The sequence below is a fragment of the Choristoneura fumiferana genome, chromosome 13 (assembly GCF_025370935.1).
Source record: "Choristoneura fumiferana chromosome 13, NRCan_CFum_1, whole genome shotgun sequence".
Taxonomy (NCBI): domain Eukaryota; kingdom Metazoa; phylum Arthropoda; class Insecta; order Lepidoptera; family Tortricidae; genus Choristoneura; species Choristoneura fumiferana.
The window spans coordinates 11,166,554-11,188,008 of NC_133484.1; the positions used below are offsets into that span (position 1 = coordinate 11,166,554).

Consider the following 21,455-nt stretch of genomic DNA (forward strand, 5'->3'; position numbering starts at 1 on the left):
TATTCAAAAGCTGGCACTTCAATTCGCTGTATACGCCGAATATTCGTGTTGCATTGCATATCTTTTGCTGACACTTAATCAAGGAATCCTTCTACACGTCATGTTCTAGCGCAATGCTGTTTTTAAACCTGGACGCAAAAAAGAGTTGTAAGTTTAACATTTGTATCAGTGTGTCTGTCAGTGGTATCGTAGTTCCCGAACGAATAAGTAAACCTATTTCGATAGGTTTTTTGTTTGATGTCTGATTCCTTTTATTAACCCGGGGTAGGGGTGTTATAAGTTTGACGCTTTGCGTGTCTGTCTGCGGCACCGTAACTCTTATACGGGTGTACCGATTTGGATGCGGTTTTTTTTAATTTGAAATCAGGTTTTCTAGCGATGGTTCTTAGACAGTTTCATCAAAATCGGTTTAGCCGTTTTTGAGATATTTAACTTTGAAGCGACAAAGTCGGGGGTTTTCCTACTTTTTTTTGTTGGTTAGGTTATATCGACTAGTGAAGCCTAAGACCTGTTACAGGCGACCGCTTATGCCTTCCAATCGCAGCTGTAATGGGACACACCGATAATTCTACTAATATTTTGGAAATCTAATAACAAATAAACGTTTTGTCTATCTATCTATCTATGGGCGGTGGTGATAGTTTACGGCGTCAAAGGCGTGAAGCTCTTTGAATCAAAAATTGGCTAGGTTAAGAGACATGACCGTTCGAGTCTAATAAAGCCAACAATTTTCACTCTTTTAGACTCCAAGTGTCGGCTAAGCACCAGCAGATGTTCCTGCACTCCGACTTCTCGTCAGAGGGCGTGGTCTTCCGTCGCTTTAGGGAAGCAAGGATAAAAATCCCTAAATAACTTTTTTTTCTCGTTACGTATTTTTTGTGTTTTTTGTATAATGCGAATTATACAGCGCATTGGTTTTACTGTAATGCTGTAGTTTTTTATTGGCAAATAAATAAATAATAAATGAAATTTGGTTCGGGGGTTTATTATGCAGACGTTCATGAAGACCATGATGTAATTTTTTGGGAATCCGTACGAAAGTTTTATTCAAATCCATTTCGGAATTTCAATTCAACTGCTAGATCCACTGGTATACATACGCGTGCGAAGCCGCGAGTAAAAATTTTATAATTTAAGACAGAAAAAGAAAATTAACCTTTCCAGTTATATTTTCCGACCGATTAAAAATAAATTATGATCCAAGAATAACAACAGAATGTTTTCTTTAATGACACTTACTATAATAATTAACACAAAAGGAGAATTTTACATATTACAGTTAATTCATGCAGCACACTGAATTATTGAGTGTGGCCCTGCCAAATGTTACTTAAAATTGTTTTTTGAGTTTACTTAGACGATGTAGTAATTTTCATGATTTGGATTCCTAATATATACCTGTCTAACTAGGTTGATTTTAAGCGACTTCAAAAGGGGAGAAAGTTTTCAATTTGGTTGTTTTTTTTTATGTTAACAAACATAAATATTAATAAATATCGTTACATAATTGGCAGTGTATTGAGGTTCCTCAAATATGTGGTGAGAAATGCGAAGAAAAATAATGTTACTAAAACATAAATCTTGCAGATCAAATACAATGATTAACAATCATTTTTGTATATTGTTTGTTAAAAATATACTTGGCTTAATTTTAAATTGCACAATTTAGACATAATAAATAATATATATATTTTCTGTGGAAAAAAAAGTCATTGTCGGTATCACTTTGACGATTATCGTACATTAAAAACCTTCGGACTAATTCTATATTTTTAAATTTAATCAACATGGCATAAAACGTAATTCTATTATTAAAAAATCTTGTAAAATAAAATATACAAAACACATTCGTAGCAGAACGGAAAACAGATGTCAACTGTCTTTTTTTCATCAAAGTATAAAAAAAAAAATTGTTCGCTTACCCCTATACCACTGTGAGCTCAACCCGATTAAGTTAATTGAGCTCAGACAAAAGGCCATGTAACCAGAAATAATAAAACTTTAATAAAACTTTTAAAATGGCTGAAGTAAAAGAATTGTTACTCCAAGGAGTAAATAAAATTACTGCGACAGAATGGCAAGGTTGTATATCGCATACAATAAAAGAAAAAGACAAATTATGCAACCTTGACCATTTAATAGATAGTGTCTGCGATAAATTTGTGATACGGGTCGGAGAAAGTGATGACAGTGACAGCTCTTTTTACACAGATGATGATGATGATGATTCTGATTTTAATAAATAAAAGATTTTCACCACTCATGATTTATTTATTTCTAGTGCCTTAATAAAGTTGACTTGTAAAGTGTTCAACTTAGAAGTACTGTTCTCTATTTGGCCTATTGCCTTAAACATTAAATTTTGCATACTAGCTGAAAAATAGAATTATTAAAAAATACCGAGCTTTGTTTCATACATTACAAAGCCCTTTTTATCCTTCTGTACTTCTTTCTTTCGTGACCATATTGTTAACTGACGTACCTAGTAGGTACCTACACCTGTCATCGTAATTATTGTAATGAGTTTTTTTTTGGACAGCTTTCTGCCTTTTTGATAATAGTAAGTCGGCCAACAACTGCCTGACAACAAGTTTGATTAAATGATAGGTCAGTCTGCCAATAATAAGTCCAGAGAAAAAGGTTCCTTACTCCTGAAACGTCAAATTATGACAGCTGTCAGAATTCTACGGACTAAAAAATTAGACTTTAGTAACTACCCCAATAGACTGCCAATTATGTACTAATTACTTTTTATTTGGGAGAGTATACTTTCCGGTTGGATAGGAACATTAATGAAGAAAAATAAAATCCCTAAGAAAATTCTTGAAGTTGTTTTTTTTGCAATAAGTCTTCCAACTTTAGGTTCAATTCGTTCGTCATCACTTACCCTTAGCCTCTCGTCAGCGACCGTCCACACGCGACTCGCGAAGTCATTGGAAGCGCCTACGATGTATGCGCCGGTCGAGTCGAAGTCTACCGACATAACAGCCGCGTTCGAACCGACCAGCGTTCCTCTGCATTCTACCGTGCCCACTACAAACAAAAAAAGATTTGGTAAACTGTAGCATCCAACCTACTTCAGTATGTAAAATTTTAGGCCAATCCGACCTCTGGAAGCGAGTTAAATTTGACTTTTAAAATTTGATTATTGACAACAGGTGAAACTAATTAAAAGCTTGTAATGACTCACTTTTTGAGACGTCCCATAATTTGACTTTTCGGTCGGCTCCTCCTGTGGCTACAATTCTTTCTGTAGGACTCCATTTGACCGCATTGACATCTCCCTCATGAGCATCCTAAGGAGTAAAAAGGTAAGCACGTGTATATAACATATCTTATATCACGTCAAACTTTTGCAAATGAATATCGACAGCTATTACAACAACGCAAGTTTTCATATTCCTCCGCAGATGAATACAGACCACGGGGTTATTCGTAAATCAACGAACATGAATCTTCCCATCTGATGCTCATCTTTGATAGCTTACGTCCGCGGCTTCGCCTGTGTTTCAACAATCTTTACCCGTGTTTTTTTTTAAACCCTTCCATGGTAGGTATTTGCGCATCTACGTAAATAGAAAGCTTTATTTGTTTACAAAAGACCCGTGTGGTGTCGGGTTGAAATTACACCTCTCCATTTCTTCCATGGATGTCGTAAGAAGCGACTGAGGATATAGGTATACCGTAGGCGACAGGCTAGCAACCTGTCACTATTTTACCGTTTATGTCAAACTTAAAACCTAAAATTGCTAAAAGTGGCTCCGAAGCGGTAACGTTTCGTGTGCTCTGCCGCCCCCATTTGGCAATACAGGCGTGATGTTCGTGTTGTGTGTTTACAAAAGAATGCTAAACATAAAACGGCCAAGAGCGTGTCGGACATGCCCAAGTTTAATCGAGAAAAAAAATCACCCCCACTTTACGTCGTGGGAAATAGATACCCTAAAAAACATTTTTATTTTATTTTACCACTTTGTCGGCGTGACTGATATGCATACATCGGAGTTTTCGGTGCGGGAATGATTTCAGGAAGAGTAGAGATAAACAGAGAGGTCAGTCTGAAAGAAATCATATTATGCCTAATGAATAACTACCTCTCTGCGAAATGTATACAAACTATAATACAGTTTTATTTTAACTTATTTAGGGGGTACTTTAGCTTTACTACCAAGCCTTATAAGATAATAATAAAAATAACATTAAAAATTATATACAGTAATAGTAGTTGACGCGATTTTCATAACAAAATACATATTAATATTTTTTTCTATATTTGGAAGACTTAAGAACAGGTTCATATTTTAATGACTGATCTTATTCATTTATATAAATATTATGTTTTCGTGTATTTTTTTTTCAATTATTTTTTCGATAGGCAGAAATTTACCACAGTGCATTCTGTTTTTATGTCACCGAAAACCCCGATGTATGCTGATATGTATATTCATGCCAAATTACAGCTTTCTAGTACCTACTAACGGTCTCTGAGCTTAGCCGCGAACAGACCGACGGACAGACATGGCGAAACTATAAGGGTTCCTAGTTGACTACGGAACCCTAACAAAAACAGTACATACAAACTAATACAAGTTTTAACTTGTACTGCGCCTTCACAAACATACAAAATACGATAAAAATCATCAACAACATTTTTGTAGATGTCATTTTTGTTTTTGTAGTAGGTAGAATGAGCACGTGATAATTTAAAAGGAGTCCTGTGCAAAATTTTGATATTCTAGTATCAGTAGCTTTGGCTTTGCCTTGATGTGACAGTCAGTCAGTCAATTCATTTTATTTATAAGTACAGATTAAGGACACTTTCACGATTTACTGTATGGTGCATAAAATTAACAGACTTACAAATCGCAACGCTACTTTGGACGGTAGTGTGGTAGCGTAAAAAGGCATCGATTCCATTAGTTTGTCATCCGCAGAACTACCCGCAGAGCCAATGCTGCCCCGACTACCCCCCTCTCTTGCCGCTTCCTCCAGCTCTCTTCTTACCCTGTCGCTTTTTTTCCTGTAAAGAGTTTACTATATTATATTGACACAACAACAAAAATAGCTGCTCAGTTGTTTGCAGAATGGTCGCAGTATTAAATATTTCCTTCAGCTGAAATCATCTTTGAGCGTGTTATATCCGCCAAAGCTTTTAGATATAAAAGCAGCCTTGAATTAGAGCATAGCAGCATGCTTCAACCTTTCGGTCTTATTCAAGTACCTTAAAATTCTAAAGAAGTAACAAACCATGATATAGTTAAATAATATGCAAGTAACAAACCACACACATTTACTAGAAATGGTTTTTGAAAGATTAAGTGGTGTGTAACAGACTGAGGCGAAAGATGAGCGAATTGAAATCATGACATGAGTCTGAAAACCTGTGACACGCAGTGATTGCTCTATAATTTCATTTTCTCTGACTGATCTAACTAATCTGATTAATGCAGCGTTTCCACCAGAGATGTGCGAGGATGTGTTGCGAGGTATATGTTTTTCATTAACCAATAGAAGCGCTTCATTTACCTCGCCTCGCTCCTCTCAGCTGTTTCCACCAGAGATGTGCTGTGCGAGGATGTGTAAATAAAGCGTTTCTATTGGTTAATGAAAAACACATTCCTCGCAACACATCCTCGCACATTATTGGTGGACACGCTGCTTTAGGCAACTAACGTTTCGAGGAGTTATTTTTAAATATAGGTAAGTAATAAACTAACTATCTACTGTAAGCTGCACAAACAAAATCGCTCAGAGTATTTACCTACACACCATACTGTATTTGTATCTTTCCTACACATACATACGTTTTTGGATACATTTAGAATAGTTTACGTTCATATGTATATACGTACCGTAAGTTCGAGGTACTTTGACCCATTGGAGGGTACATACACACACACAGAATACATACATAGAATTAATGGACACATACACAGAATTTCGGTGAAGACGAAGTTTCGGCCAAAAATTGGCCGATATCGAAATTGTGTCTAAAACCAAAACAATATTTCTTCACCAAAGCCAACTTTTGGTCGAGTATACAATTACTTTATATTTTATACAGTACCGGCGAAGTCCACGCCGAAACATAACAGTGCAAGCACTGCTGCTTCACGGCAGGATTAGCGAGCAAGATGGTGGTAGCAAACCGGGCGGATTTTGCACAAGGTTTGGTTATTTTAAATAAGTAAGTAGTTTAAGGTGAGGTAATATCGTTACATAATGTTATGACTCAAGCCTAGCCCTCTTATTCATTTTAAGTTGTTGGAGTGTGTATTAAGCCGGTAAAAGGAATTGATACTAAAATTGACCCGAAATAGATAACAAGTACCATAATTGATACCTAAAATAGAGATCAATTTTAAACAGATTTCCGTGACTTTAAAGACAAGAGAGATAACATGTCTGCCTATACTAGTATGAAATTATGATTAATATTTTACCAGTCAAATGGTCATATTTTTACAAATTAGTACAATATTATGAATGTATTTTTATACAAATTTTACCTATGTACATGCCAAAATGCAGATGCATAAACTTTCATGCATTCAAACCCGTGAATAAACTGTCATCCAAAAATTCCATCAACCATGCAAAATTAAATATTAAAAATAATAAGCTTAACTAGCGAAAGATTTGCAGCTTGTACGTACATCTAATGCGATTAAAAACAGTATGTAGTATGTTACGCGATTTTAACTAAATTGTGAGTATTGGTCAAATACACTTACCTATACTAAAAGCTAGTTACATTCACAAACAGGAAATTAGAATGTAATGTAAGTAGATACAGATTTTATTTTTACTTAAGTAAACATTAACAACTTTAAGGACTTATTACAACATAAATAAGACATTGTAACAGATTGTTAAAATGGTTATAAATGATAATTTATCAATACCAATCCTGACATAGTTACTACCTCTAACTTTAGCTCTTACATATCAACATCAAGCAATAAAAAAATAAGTAGTAGAAATACTAACTTAAAAATTGTAGCTGCCAAAATCCATTCCTTACCCCTTCTTTGGCCATTTGTTATTACATATATCAAACCTTTTTATTTCAGAAACCGGGACAAAACAATAAAATAAGATAAAGATTTTATTTACAGAACACTTGGATAATCCAATTAGATGTACAGACACAGGAATTGAGAATGAGTCAGTTTCAGAGTGCAGTTAAGACATAAATGGGCCACTTTATGAAGAGGTATATGTTCAATAATGAACGCCACAATGCCTTCAAACCACCACATCTGCATTCACATTATGCCAAACTCACCCGAAACTAACTCTACCAAACGTGTTGATGAAAAACGCGGTAGGGCTTGACCTGTTGAAGAAATTAAACAAAAAGAAGCAAAAACAAAACTTGAATTATAATGCAAGCTCTATAAGACGCATGGCACACAAACGACCCACTCTACTCATAACACGAGAATAATACAAACTAAACACAAATACACGAATCAATGTGCATTCTACTGGCGCTGTAATGTGTGATTTAGCACAAAATTATGTGAAGTTGTGATGTCTCTCTAACACTTCATTCAGTTAAGTTTTAGACTTAATAAATACCACAAGCTAAATAAAACATCACAAGCATTTACATTCTACAGTGCAGTTCACAAACATATTTAACAGCAGCAACATACAGTAATACAAATTCTATAAGTATTTACAGGCGCTTTGGTCTCGTTTGAAACCAGTGACCAAATGCCCCAAAACTTTGTACTTATTGAAATCACCGAGCTTTACTTACACTGTAAAAAACACGGCAGAAAAATTAAACCTGTCTATTGAAAACCTTACCAACTGAAAATCAAAACATGCCAAGCATACGCTCGTTTTAAATTAGGATCTTAATGTAAGTATGATAATAGCATTAATTATCTTACTTGAGAAAGTGTTCATTTTCTTCATTCATCTTATCTGCGTCTTTTGATTTGTATTTAATAAGTCTTTCCACGAGCGCCCGATTTTCATCCTGTAAATAATTAATCAAATAGGTAGGCATACACAATACACATCGCGACTTTGTGATAAATAATAATAACACACACTTTGAAATGTTAAAGTAAAATGTTAAGTACCATTCTAAGAAATATTTTCTTCATTTTTATCGGATGGTTTGAATTGTTACACAGAAAAATTATTTTAATTTTTTTTTACTTCTAAGCATAATTTATTTTAGTAGATAATATTTTGTTCGCGGGGCGAAGCAAGCAGCCTCTCTCAGTTTCAGTTTTCGCGCTAGACTGAATAGGCGGATTCGCATAAACTGTTTATGCAATACGCAACGCGCAAGGGCAATCATATAAAGACTTGATATACAGTGTGATTATTTATACAAACATTTTACAAGTCATATTTTTGGGCCAGTTTACTGCATTCCAACTTTCAGATACGAAAAATTCTAGCTTCAAAAAGAGGATTAATAAGATTTTATAATTAGGTCATTAAATACAAGCTTTTACCCGGCGGTTTTGTGTTCTGTTTAGGATAAAAAGTAGCTTAAATAACTACAAATTTTCATATTTTTTGTTATCCCAGCGTACAATTTTGAACCTCTCTGATAATGGTCTCTCTACCAAATATATTATATTCTGATCTAAATTAATGAAAGAAAAATAGAAAACATTTATTCGTGACATTACCTAAAATAAAATAAATGAAAATACGAATGGCGCTGGTCTTGCACATGAACCTTTTATTTGAGTCACATTTCGATCATATAGGTAGATAAGGTGCAGAATTTTCAGGTGGGATCTTAAGCTATTACATTACTAAAGATTTTTATTACTGAATAAAAAAAGCGAAATCAGTGGGTACTAAATGGAATTTCTGACACAAAATATTATCTTCATTCACGTGATTGAAACAAAATATGAATCTCGCTGGATAGTGGAAAATGCGCTGGCAATGCGCCAAATTTTAAATGACGCTATAAAAATTTCAAGTTCCAGAGGAATAAAACGAAATGTTAGTTTAGAATTACTATGCCAAAAATATTACACTCTGTAAACAAAAACAAAAATGGCTCTTACGAAGCTGTACATTCAATTCATAATAGTGCGCTGTGATTTTGTCCTATGCTGGAAATAATATGGAAAACAGTCAATGTTTTTCTTCGACTGTGGCAGAAGTGTTATAGTTTCAGCCAAACGATAATTAAGATAGAATTTATAATTTGCGAAAGTTGAGTAATTTTAATTTGACAGTAACAATTATGAATGTGTGCTTTAACGAAGCTGTCCATAGTTCGGCCTATAAAAATTGATGATTGGGTAAGAGCTGTTGTTTTCTAGGGTATTGAGTTATATTATAATTCATTTTTGTTAGCTCTCATCAAAGTATCAATCTAAGCATTAATCAAGTATGGGTCCTCACTTTTGAGATTTAGCCAATAGGATTTTTTGCGCAGTATTAGTCACCTTTGAATATATACTGAGCGACACAAAATCTGGCCCTCAAATGTATGGAGTTTCAGGTAATTTTGTATGTAGAGTTTGTGGCCAGATTTTGTGCCGCTGATTATATTTGAAACCCATAGAAAACACACAGTTTTTATTGCAAGCAAACACGCGAATTTATGTTACCAAAAATTATCTATAAATAGGTAACTTTATGGGAACATTCAACAGGAAAATGAAGTTAATTTCTCCAGATACTAGTTGCTTAACTCTTGCTCTCGAAAATATAATCAATAATTAAGATAATTAATTATGCGCAACAAAACAGTGTAATGGTTTTTAATTTATAACATCTTTTATAAAGTTTGTGTGTTTTTAATTTAGAAAAAGACGGTTAAAAGGTGTTTTTTTTTAAATGTCTCACGTCTTTCTTTGTGTTATGTTAATTAACAGAATCTAGAGGATCACTTGGTAGCCCGTCTGTCTGTTTGTCCGTCTGTCAAGACTATTTTTCTCAGGAACGCGTGGAGGAATCAAGCTGAAATTCGATTTCAAATACTCAGATCTGCTACCCCTTGAAGCAGTAAAAAAAATAAACTTTCGAAGTCAACGCAGTAAAAAGATACAGTAATTAAAAAACCTGCCAAAAGCGTGTCGCACATGCCCAGGATAGGGTTCCGTAGCCGTTGCGAAAAAGTCCTTACGAAATAATTCACAAGGAAACTTAGCCGTAATAGTTTTCTTTGTTAATTTGAGACACCCTGTCTCTGACCATAGGGCATTAATTGCGAGGTTCGATTCTAATCGCATAACTGAGCTACTTTTATTTTGTAACATTATCAAATAACTTGAATTTTGATAATTTATTGGTCCTCAAACTTTCATTGTTAAATCAGTGTATCGGAGATGGCGGTATTATCGCAGTCTCGTGGTACGAGGAGCCTTCAAATAATTTGATAGTATTGTATTACATATTACATTGAAACTGTATGAATAAAAACAGCATTGAGCACTGGTACGGTCAAAAGCATAAATATATATACGTTACTAAGACGTCAAAAATATCTATACACATTTATGCCCCTAAACTAAATAAGGTCGATGTATACATATTTTGATATAAAGTCAAAATATTCTAAATACTTTGAATGTATATGTGGTGGACATATAATTATAAACACTTAAGTAGTACAATTTATAAATTCTAAATTCAAGAAATACTTAAAGAGCAATTTATGTGTGACATCAAAGAATATTTAATACCTGTTAGTACTTAAACAGCTCTAGCTTCAAAATTAAGTAACATTATTTAACACTTAATGGAAATTAAAAACCGGCCAAGAGCATGTCGGACACGCCCAAAATAGGGTTCCGTAGCCATTACGACAAAAATAAGTAATACTTTTGTAAGAATTTCGTATTTTATACGTAATCTTCCATAGTTTAGGTATATTTTATACCTTAGGCTGCTATTTACTCTTAAACTACTAATAATTCTCAAGCAAACTTAACCGTTATAGTTTTCCTTGAAAGTTTCATATACTTACTAGCATCCTGAATTTTTCCAAATTTTTCCACCCACTAGTTTAGATTTTAGGGGGGGGGGATGCTCGATTTTAATGAAAATTTGCGCTTGAAAGTCAACTTTAAAGCGCAAATTTTGAATATTTCGCAAACAAATCGCTGAATCGAAAAATCGTTTTAGCAAACCCCTTATGGTTTTAAAAGACCTATCCAACGATACCCCATACTATAGGGTTGGATGAGAAAAAAACCACCCCCACTTTACGTCTACGGGAGGTACCCTAAAAAAAATTTTTTTTTTACTTTTTTATTGTTACATTTTGTCGGCATAGTTTACATATATATCCGTGCAAAATTACAGCTTTCTAGCATTGATAGTCCCTGAGCAAAGCCGCGGACGGACGGACAGACAGACAGACAGACATGGCGAAACTATAAGGGTTCCGTTTTTGCCATTTTGGCTCCGGAACCCTAAAAAGAAAACCCGGTATCATAAAAATTTCTTTAACACTGGCGGTTTGGACAAGTAATTAGAAACAGAGCAATTTAGAGACAGGCTTACGTTCGAATTTTGAATTTTTAGAAAAAACAACTCTACTGACGCAGTATTACGCGTTTTGCCGCCTTTTTCAAACTGTTTATCATAAATTGTTGCGTGGTTTAATAGTTGAAAATGTGTAAGAACAAAAGTTGTGATGCTTCGACAAGAAAAATTATAGTTTGAATATGGATCGAAAATGGACGTATAGAAAGATTGCAGAACATCTGGGTTGTTCACTAAAGATGGTGTTTAATGCAATCACACATTACAAACAACACAGAACATCAGAAAATATTCCTAGAAATGTTAGGCCCAAGAAGACAACACCATATGAAGACAAACTCATCATTCGTTTATCTAAGAAGGGTCCATTTAAAGGTCTAATTCGATCCGAAAAGAAGTTTTTTCTGAGCACGACTCTCGAAACGTTTCCGCTAGACTTGTACGCAGGTGGTTGGTGGAAGCCAAGTTGTACGGAAGGATTGCTAGGAAAGTACAACTTCTCACAAGACAGCATAGGCAAAATCGTTTAGCCTTTGCCAGAAAATACGGGAGCTGGACATTCAAAATACTTGCACCTAGTGCTTACATTTTGGTGATATGTTTTTATTAATTTGTAATGTAATGTAACTAGTTATGTTTGTTCGGGTGGAATTAATATTTTAATTTTAACTTAAATTTGAAGTGGATATCTTCAACTGATTGAGCTGAAATTATAAATCCGATGACAATGCAATATTATTTTGACGTAGAGCTGATCTGATGATGAAGTTAGATGTTGGCCATAGGAACTCTGTAATAAAACGACACGACTGCATCGATTTTGGTCTCATTTGATTCGTCTTGACGACTACCTACTTTGGTAACCAGGGGCAAAAAGTACCGCCTGCAAAACAGCTTGTATTAAAAAAAATTACAAAAAATTTTTACTGAACTATTTGTTTTTAAAACATTGTACGGAGGTGCGGAACCCTTCATGCGCGAGGTCGCTCGCACTCGCACTTGACCGATTTTTATTTTACTTTAATTTATAAGCAAAACCGCCGAAATAATACACAAAAGCGATGATTCATTACAGACAAACGAAAACGAACCCTACTATGCTAAGTAAAAAAAATACATCAAGTTAGTTTAATTAGAAATTTTGAAGTAATATGTTATGTTTCTAATTATATGACCACCACTGCATATATTTGCATTCATCTGTACTTAATTATTGACGACCGGATGGCCAAGTGGTTAGAGAACCTTACTACGAAGCTTGAGGTCTCGGGTTCGATTCCCGGCCGGGGCGGATATATGAATAATACGAATGCTTGTTCTCGGGTCTTGGATGTTTAATATGTATTTAAGTATGTATTTATCTATATAAGTATGTTTATCCGTTGCCTAGTACCCATAGTACAAGCTTTGCTTAGTTTGGAACTAGGTCAATTGGTGTCAGGTGTCCCATGATATTTATTAATTATTTATTTAATTATTTTTAAGTCTCAGAACTAAAGTAGCCCAGTTAGTTTTGGGTGAGAATACAAGTACAGCCAACAAAAAGTACAGTCAGCAAAAAAGCTTGTATTAATAATGATTTTTTAACAAAAACTTATTTCTTGCATAGACATAGATATCGTAAGGTCGCGGGTTAGCAAGTAATTGTTTATAGTTCATTGTCCTTTTTATTATCAGACAACACAAATTCAAACTATAAATCTCTTTACCTGAGCTTTCCTTAGTTTTTCTTCTATTGCTGCAAAAGCAATCTGTAAAGCTTGATGTTCATCTCTGAGTACTGTATTTAATCCTTCTAACTCCACCATATTTGTTCCATACATCTGTATCTCAGCTCTCAGAGATGCTATTAAGGCATTGTTTTCTGAAATACTACAGAGAAAAAACTCTTTTACAAAAACACTTTATCTAGGTTGTTTAAGGCTGCGTTCAGACACGGCGGGAATCGCGTAGTTAAAACCACTAAAGCGCACCGTCTCTTTCTCAAACGATACTCTGAAAAGAGACCGTGCGCTTAAAACCACGCGATTCCCGCCGTGTCTGAACGCATCATAAGAAATTTATTGGATTTTTGAATCTGATTTTATTTTTCATGATTTTAGATTAAGTATTAAATTGTTGATGCATCTAAACAGTAAATTTCAAATCTACCCCACTCTTTGAGAAGTGTAAAATTCAACTTTTACAGTCGGCATCAAAAGCAGCAAATCACTTTTTTACTCTGTCTGTAAAACGACAAAAGTCGAAAGTGTACAGATACTTTTGATGCTGACTGTACCATATTATTTCATACAAGATGTCGAATTGAATACCAAAATATATCTAGCATACCTTCAGTCTGGTTTGGATTATATAACATTAATTATCACTAATCAACTTTGGAGAACTAAAGATGGACAAGCAAAAAAAATAACTTACATAATGTCTTTTGCTTGGAGCTGTTTTTCCAGATCATGAACCTTGGCATTGAGGTTGATAATCTGCTGAGAGCTTTCACCTCTCGTCCGATGCAATGACGTCAGTTCTTCTTGTTGAGCTAAAATCTTCTGTTCTAACGCCTGCACTCTCTCACTGCTGGCACCACCTGAAACATTATTTTAAATCGCAGATATATTATTCAAAACAACATTTGAAACTGACCATGTAATGCAGGGTGAAGGAAAACAATGAGAGGAAATTTGCACACACCAATCAATCAAAGGTGCATGTGAAGTTTCCAAACCGCACTGAGCCCGCGTGGGAACTGCGGCCGAAGTACTCTCATTTTGAGAGACCTGTGCTCTGCAGCGGGATGTGTATAGGCTGAGGTATGATTATGATGATGATAAACTAGCTTTTACCCGCGGCTGTACGCGTAAACCACGCAACAACTCCCATGTGAATGCCCGAAAATTACACCGTGGATTTCATTGACATTGCACAAAAACGCAAGCGAATCATTCATGTCTATAAGTATAATCCTTGGTATTTTATCCTGATTACATAGAAATATCGGGATACAAAGTAGCTTATGCAGATATCCAGCTATCTATTACCAAGCTCCATCCAAATCCATCTAGCCGTTACAGCAAACATATGCACACACATACTCACAAATTTTAGCATTTATAATATTAGTAGGATTAGCAACTGATTACAAGTATTCTTTTTTTATGGCTAATGGAAATGTTAATGGGACCAGACTATTTGACAGACATTAAATAAAGAAAGTTTGACCTCTAAAATTCCCACATTCTAAATAACCTGAAATGGCAAACAAACAGGCGGGTCACCTTTTGGTAGGTAAGTGATCACTGCCACCCATGGACACCTACATCATTGTTAAATACCCAAAATCATAATGTAATTATTTACCCAAAACCAGACCATTTTTAAAAACAAGCTTTATTTATATGTTCTAAAGATAAGAAACTAAAGTTTAGGTAAACAAACCCATTAATTTGTTACATCAAACTAAGTATGTACATATAATTATGAAATAAAAACTTGATGCTAGATATAATTATACAAAAAAAGTAGGTATATTGGAGTATCCACCTGCAACCTGTGATACTCTTGTTAGTTTTAATTCGTAAATTAAGCTTTCTTATTCCTTAAGTCTCTTCATAGCTCTTATTCATATTGTTTTAACTCAAATTTCTATCAATATTGCTTTGGTTTTATTTTGCTTGTTGTCTGCTGATGTCATAATTGTAATTGTCATATGCCAAAGTTAATTAATTATTCCTATCTTTTTCATTTTTGGTTTTGCGCTGTCATCGTTCATCCACCATTACCTCTTCGTTTCCTAGAATTTTCTTACTGTAAAACAGCGAAACCTACTAGACACTGGCAAAATTGTCCTCCAATGGACAGAGCCATATTTTTCTAAAAATCTAATCTAATCTTCATTACATGCACTGTTGCCATGATAATGTGGGCTATACAGCCAACTTATATTTTAGTCTCTTAGCTATTTTTGTATTTGTTTTGTGTGACTTTCCATAATTTCACTCTTCTGTAGCCCGGCAGCAGACCAGTGCTGGTTTTCAACCAGCAATATGCTGAGCCGGGACCTTTTTATAGCAGTATTATTTTTCCTAACCTGTGTAATGTGTCACTGCTGTTATAAATAAATTATTTTCTTTCTTTTCGTTCAACACAAGTAACTTCATTATATTAGGAGATTAGAATAAATAATAGGATACCTCTTATCCCAAAAAATGAGTTGTTTCCGAGGGTGCACAATAAATATTTTTTTCACAGGAAAAAATGTGAGCAAGAGCAAGATTTAAAAATAACTAACCTGCACCAGATAATAAAGTATCTGTACTTGAAAATCTAATCCTTTCATTCACCAGTGTTAATTGAAGATTTTCATTTTTCAGTGTGTTTACATTGTCAAATAGGCGGCTTTCTGGAAAATATTTAGTATTCAGATTAAAACATGTCATAAAAATAAATTTTATACTCAGTCAATATTATTTCTGAATAAATAGCATATCAGTGCTATGAATATACTTCATTAATATACTTCAAAACGACATCACTATCTTACAATGATATATCGTATGTTTTGACATTTTAAATGTTGATGTCATAAACGTGATAAATCTATTAAAATGATCCTAAGTAAAGTTATAATACTGTAGACAAAGACACGGAAAAGGTTATGTTACTTACGAAATGTTATAACGTCTTGGAAAGCTGCAGTTTGATACTTATTCCTGGTTTGCAGCTGATTTATTATGTTATTTCTCCAGTCTCCTCCTTCCATTTTAAATAATATAAATCTTCATTAAATATCAAAACAAACAGTTGTCATGCATGATGTAGCATGTAGGAAAGTTTGTAAGTATTTTGCCAGCAGTCGTAAAACACAAGAATACGAAAAGCGTTCTAACAAAATGCACTGTTAGTTAATGACCATTTAATAATCTGTAATAATACACAATTAGTCGTAAATATCTCCTTAAAGATTTCAGAAAAGTCTCAGAAAGACTATCGCTTAATAAAATTGAGTTGACAATGACAGTTAATGACATTGACAGTTTTGATTTGACAATAAAGAGCATGACAGCAAGATGACAGCAAAAACGAAACATTCCATTTCAAGAAATAATTATTTATTTATCAATAGAATAATAACTTAATAAAGCCAGCATTTATATTTAAATTTTTACTATTTATAAGCAAATATCCTGAATTAAAAAGCACTTAAGTAATGAAAAAACTTCCTATATATTTTTTTATTATTCCTTCCTTTAGGGGAAAAACAAAGGTTGGACACCATACAGCCAAGTCTTCATTACAAGGAGTAAAGTAAAGTAAAGTATCGTTTTATTTATATTATGGGATGCCAGATGACGTCTACAATACGTCTGTCTGTCTGTCTGTCCGTCCGTCCATCCGCGGCTTTGCTCAGGGATTATCAATGCTAGGAAGCTGTAATTTAGCACGGATATACCTATATAGAAACTATGCCGACAAAATAATACAATAAAAAATAATAAAAAACATTTTTTTTTAGGGTACCTCCCATAGACGTAAAAAGGGGGTGATTTTTTTTTCCTCATCCAAACCTAGGTATAGTGTGGGGTATCGTTGGATAGGTCTTTTAAAACCATTATGGGTTAGCTAAGACGATTTTTCGATTCATTGTTTTTTTTTGCGAAATATTCAACTTTAAAGTGAAAATTTTCATTAAAATCGAGCGTCTCCCCCTCCCCTTTAAAATCTAAACCGGTAGGTGGAAAATTTTAAAAAAATTAGGATGGTAGTAAGTATATCAAACTTTCAAGGAAAACTATAACGGCTAAGTTTGCTTGAGAATTATTAGTAAGTAGTTTTCCACATAAATAGCAGCCTAAGGTATAAAATATACCAAAACTTCGAAGATCCCGTATAAAATACGAAATCCTTAGAAAAATATTACTTAATTTTTTCGTAATGGCTACGGAACCCTATTTTGGGCGTGTCCGACACGCTCTTGGGAGGTTTTTATTATCCCAAAAAATTGCGGATTCTAGTCGCGGGTAGCAGGCGAGTTTGGCGTAAAGTTGATCAGTAGGTACCACTACACCATGAATGAGTTTACAGTAACCGTACTCGATAGCGATGGCGTAAATTATTTGTATGGAGAATTTTACAGCGCCTCTACAAATAATTTACGCCGTCGCTATCGAGTACGGTCACTGTAAACTCATGGTAGTGGTTGGTACTGTGCCCTTAGTGTAAGTTTTCGGTAACAAAATACGTCTCGATCTCAATTTGTATGGAAACACGAACATCGCAAACGTTCCGCTAGAGGCGCTGTTCGTGTTTGCATAAAAATTGAGATTTTAACGCGAACGCGATCGAGACTTATTTTGTAACCGAAACTTACACTAAGGGCACTGATGTTTAAAATACAAACACTTTAAAATTAAGTTGAGAAATGAATAATGCAATTCTCCGAAGCTTTATTTCACTCAGCCCTGAGCTTTTGTGCAAGTTGCTACCTATATAACGGAATTTTTTGGGATCTCAGTCTGTAGGTGGGTACCTAAGTACATAGATATTTACTCCTCTTCTAAGTCGTTGCACTCTTTACAGAATGGTCATGTTCTTCGATTGATTAGCTTATTTTGAACCTTTAACAAGAATTTATTTGGACATGTGGTAGTTTCCTGTTGCCTTTGGACTCTTGAGTACGGCGGTGTGTGTTAGAGTCTGTTTTACCACCCATTGATTAATTTTATTTGACGGATAAATGTGATGCCGTCTCCATCTATTCGAACAAAACCAACAAAGACGGCATCACATTTATCCACTAAAGAAATTTAATCAATGGATGGTGAAACAGTCTAGCCCCCAGAGTTCTTAGTTGGCAACGAGAGCGCTGCTGCCCATTCACATCAAAGTTCCTTATTCGCCTTTAACGATGCCCACTGAAAAAAATGGGTCCATTCTACTCTAAAATTAGGCATGGCGTGGCACAGCCTTAGAGCAACGCAGGCTTCTTAAGCCCTAAGCCTAAGGGCACAACACAGAAAATGCTAATTTAAAGTAAAGTACCTACGCAATAAAATGAAAGTTAAACTTAAATAGAACGTTTACTATGAATATTGCTGTCTCAAAATTCAAGTAACTTGAGTCACCAGAACCTTGTCTGCAACTCATGTATTAACTACACTTTCTATACCTTCTTCAATTCAGAAACTTTGTTGGAAACATTATACAGTCACCCATTACGTAGATCTGAAAGGAAAACTTTCGGCTATTTATAAATGGGAACGAAAGAAAAATTTCTCCATGGAGCATGATGAACCATAGAATATACTTTAATTACTTAGATAACTCTAAACGCAAAAGTTTTCAAAAGTTGGCAGAGAAGCAATGAGCTTATAAAAGTATATCGGCGAAACTTGCCACTGAGCAGAAATGAGACTAGGTATCTTTTAGCTGATAGGTAGGTAGTTTCCTCTCACGACCTGCCAACCAGTTTTCCGTAAACCTGGACATTTCTTGCTCAAAAAGTTCATTAACTACCCAAAGGAGGTACCGTTATTATTTACTAAACTTGCCTAACCAAAACTTTCGTGGAGGAAGAACTTCACTTAACGAGTCATTTTCGTCGAGTTATGCGCAAAGTTGGTCTCTGATATTGGGTTTCTATTTTCTTTATAAGCGCAACAAAAATTTACAATTGTATTACACTTAGCAATCGCATATTATATGTAATACTTGCATGTAGGTACATACTGAATGTTGGTGAATGTTTAGATACTCACAAAAGTATTTCTTTAAGCTCCTCGAATAGTAAAACGCTTCCGTTATGCATTAAGTAGCTATCTGCCGTCAAGCATGACTCCCTGTTAATCTGAACTTGATTGTTACCGTTCAGTTAACGATTCACAATTCAATTATAAGTTTTGAGAGCTCTGAGCCTAGGATGCTGTGCGCTCTGGAGCTTAAATCAATACTTACCTCTTTGTGATATGATTATCTGTGTACTGTCTATGGCAGTTCCTGAGGGAGACAGTCTCAGTTCTAATTAGGTTTATTTGCCCAACGGTCTCTAAAGGTAAATGCTTGATGTTAAATTAACTCTTTGTTTTAAGAAAGGGAGCGATTATCCGCGATTTAGTCGGACGTCGAAAAGGAATCTGTTTAAATTGCACCTTTTAATCCGACGGGGGAGGGGAGCGAATAGAAGCCGCCTTTGAGGTGCGCGGCGAACCGGAAAACAGCATCCCAGCGCTGTTTTTATACTGAGGTAGGTACCTAGCAGAGTTGAGGAAAACAAACCGGAGATATGCTTATTAACTCCCTAAGCAACCTGGAACAGTACCAGCTTTTTAAACAGTTTCAATTCCAATTTACGTTTGCAATTTACTCAGATTGGTCTATGGGTATCTACCAGTAGCAAAAGAAATCGATGATGCTTTATGTTTGTATAACTTGTGCTGAAACTTGAAGATTATGTTGGAACGCTAAAAATATCCCCAGACCCTAATTGAACCAACTAAGTAGGTATAAGTATGTTAGTAAGCGAAAAACTATATTCCCCAGAGAAACAGATCACAAAGCGTCGCAACCATTAAAACCAATTTATTACAGACGTACCGTAATACCGTTTAATAGCTCTATAGCATCCTCCGATAGATGTGTTACATAATAAATCGATCGGAAACTTTTGGAATCACCGTCCAGCGTTTGTGAAGCGCAATATATTCGGCTTAATAGTGTAATTTTGCAGGCTCTTGGTAATATCTTGCGGGAAACTCCGCTAACCCGGGCTGACCTCTGACAAGCGTCGGATTACTACCAACATGCTGTGTCGTTAACAGACGAATATGATAGGTGAAGCACGTATTATTTTATGGTACGGTAAGACATTGCTGGAAATAATAGAAACTAATACGAATGTAGCACCAAATACATTGGTAGGTAGGTACCTATATCTTGCAGCTCGGAAAATTTCATACTTAAGTTCACAGTTACATACAGTACATAATGTAAATGCAATTTTCTCATTACATATGTACATACTTACCTACCTGTTTTCTACGTCGCTTACGGCGTTGTGGTATTCAATAAACAGTTTATTGTATTGTACTTATTACACGCAAAACCATCAAACAGCAGTGTATTTTGCAGCCCCTAAAGTTTATCCATAAATAAGTACCTAAATATTGGTACCTTATCAAGTATCGTCTAAATATCTCTAGTTTAGATTCTCATTGATTATTTGTAGAACCAAGTCAACAAAGCAGTTCCGCGAGAGCTTATCACGCAAGGCGTGTCCTTACAGCGGCCACCATCGTATTTCCGCTCTTCGCCACGCTGTCAGAGAAGAGAAGCAACGTTACTGAAAGATTGTTTTAACCCCATCATAATTGCTTTTACAATACAAATAAACAAATGCTTATTTCCTTTGTAGTTTTGAAGTGTTCAGCTAGATTAGTTTGCACGAGTTTAAATAAGTAGGTAAGTACTTCATATATTGTAGTAGACAGATTAAAAAGTTGACCCCAGATTAAGTATCTTAAAGTTTAAAAAGTTGTTCAGTTAAAAGATTATAATAAATAGGCAGGTACGGTACTTAGTTGTTAAGAAAATTAGATACTTGATACTTAAACCTATACAGAGACCTCCGTATTGGCAATAAAGTGTCGCGAGTTTCGACAGTCATACATTATTTATGTAGGGTGCTCTTTATCGTCAACAGCTTCCAAAAATCAATATCGGAAAAAAATCGCAGTAAGAAAAGCTTGAGCCTAATCAAATAAACCGAGTGAAAGTTAAAATTGAACGAAGTGGGAATCTCAGCTCTGAATAATTCATTAATTTCAGAGGAACGAACGACGAAAGGAGCTAGATTTTAAAAGAATGGGACCACTTATTGCAATAAAGTGAGTTATAGGTAGGTAGATAGGAAGCGGGATTTAACGATAAGTTATAGGATCGTTGCCTAGTAAACTTTTTCTATAAGACTTAATAAAAAAAAG

General features: G+C 34.9%; 1 protein-coding gene across 3 annotated transcripts in view; it reads right to left on the bottom strand.

Annotated features, from left to right (window-relative positions):
• Atg16 (Autophagy-related 16) overlaps positions 1–16,475 on the bottom strand; it is a 204,906-nt gene extending 188,431 nt beyond the window's left edge. For 2 of the 3 annotated variants that reach the window (XR_012452001.1, XM_074096305.1), the window contains exons 1-9: positions 16,147–16,475; positions 15,770–15,880; positions 13,903–14,068; positions 13,194–13,356; positions 7,902–7,990; positions 7,286–7,336; positions 4,858–5,017; positions 3,191–3,296; positions 2,888–3,033 (exon numbers count right to left, since the gene is read on the bottom strand). Coding sequence is in view for 2 of the 3 variants with exons in the window: in XM_074096305.1 (XP_073952406.1) it covers positions 2,888–3,033; positions 3,191–3,296; positions 4,858–5,017; positions 7,286–7,336; positions 7,902–7,990; positions 13,194–13,356; positions 13,903–14,068; positions 15,770–15,880; positions 16,147–16,240 (1,086 nt within the window). In the remaining variant the exon portion in view is untranslated. The remainder of the gene's footprint in view (positions 1–2,887; positions 3,034–3,190; positions 3,297–4,857; positions 5,018–7,285; positions 7,337–7,901; positions 7,991–13,193; positions 13,357–13,902; positions 14,069–15,769; positions 15,881–16,146) is intronic. The other variant, XM_074096306.1, reaches the window with a different exon arrangement.
• Positions 16,476–21,455: the final 4,980 nt, after the last annotated feature.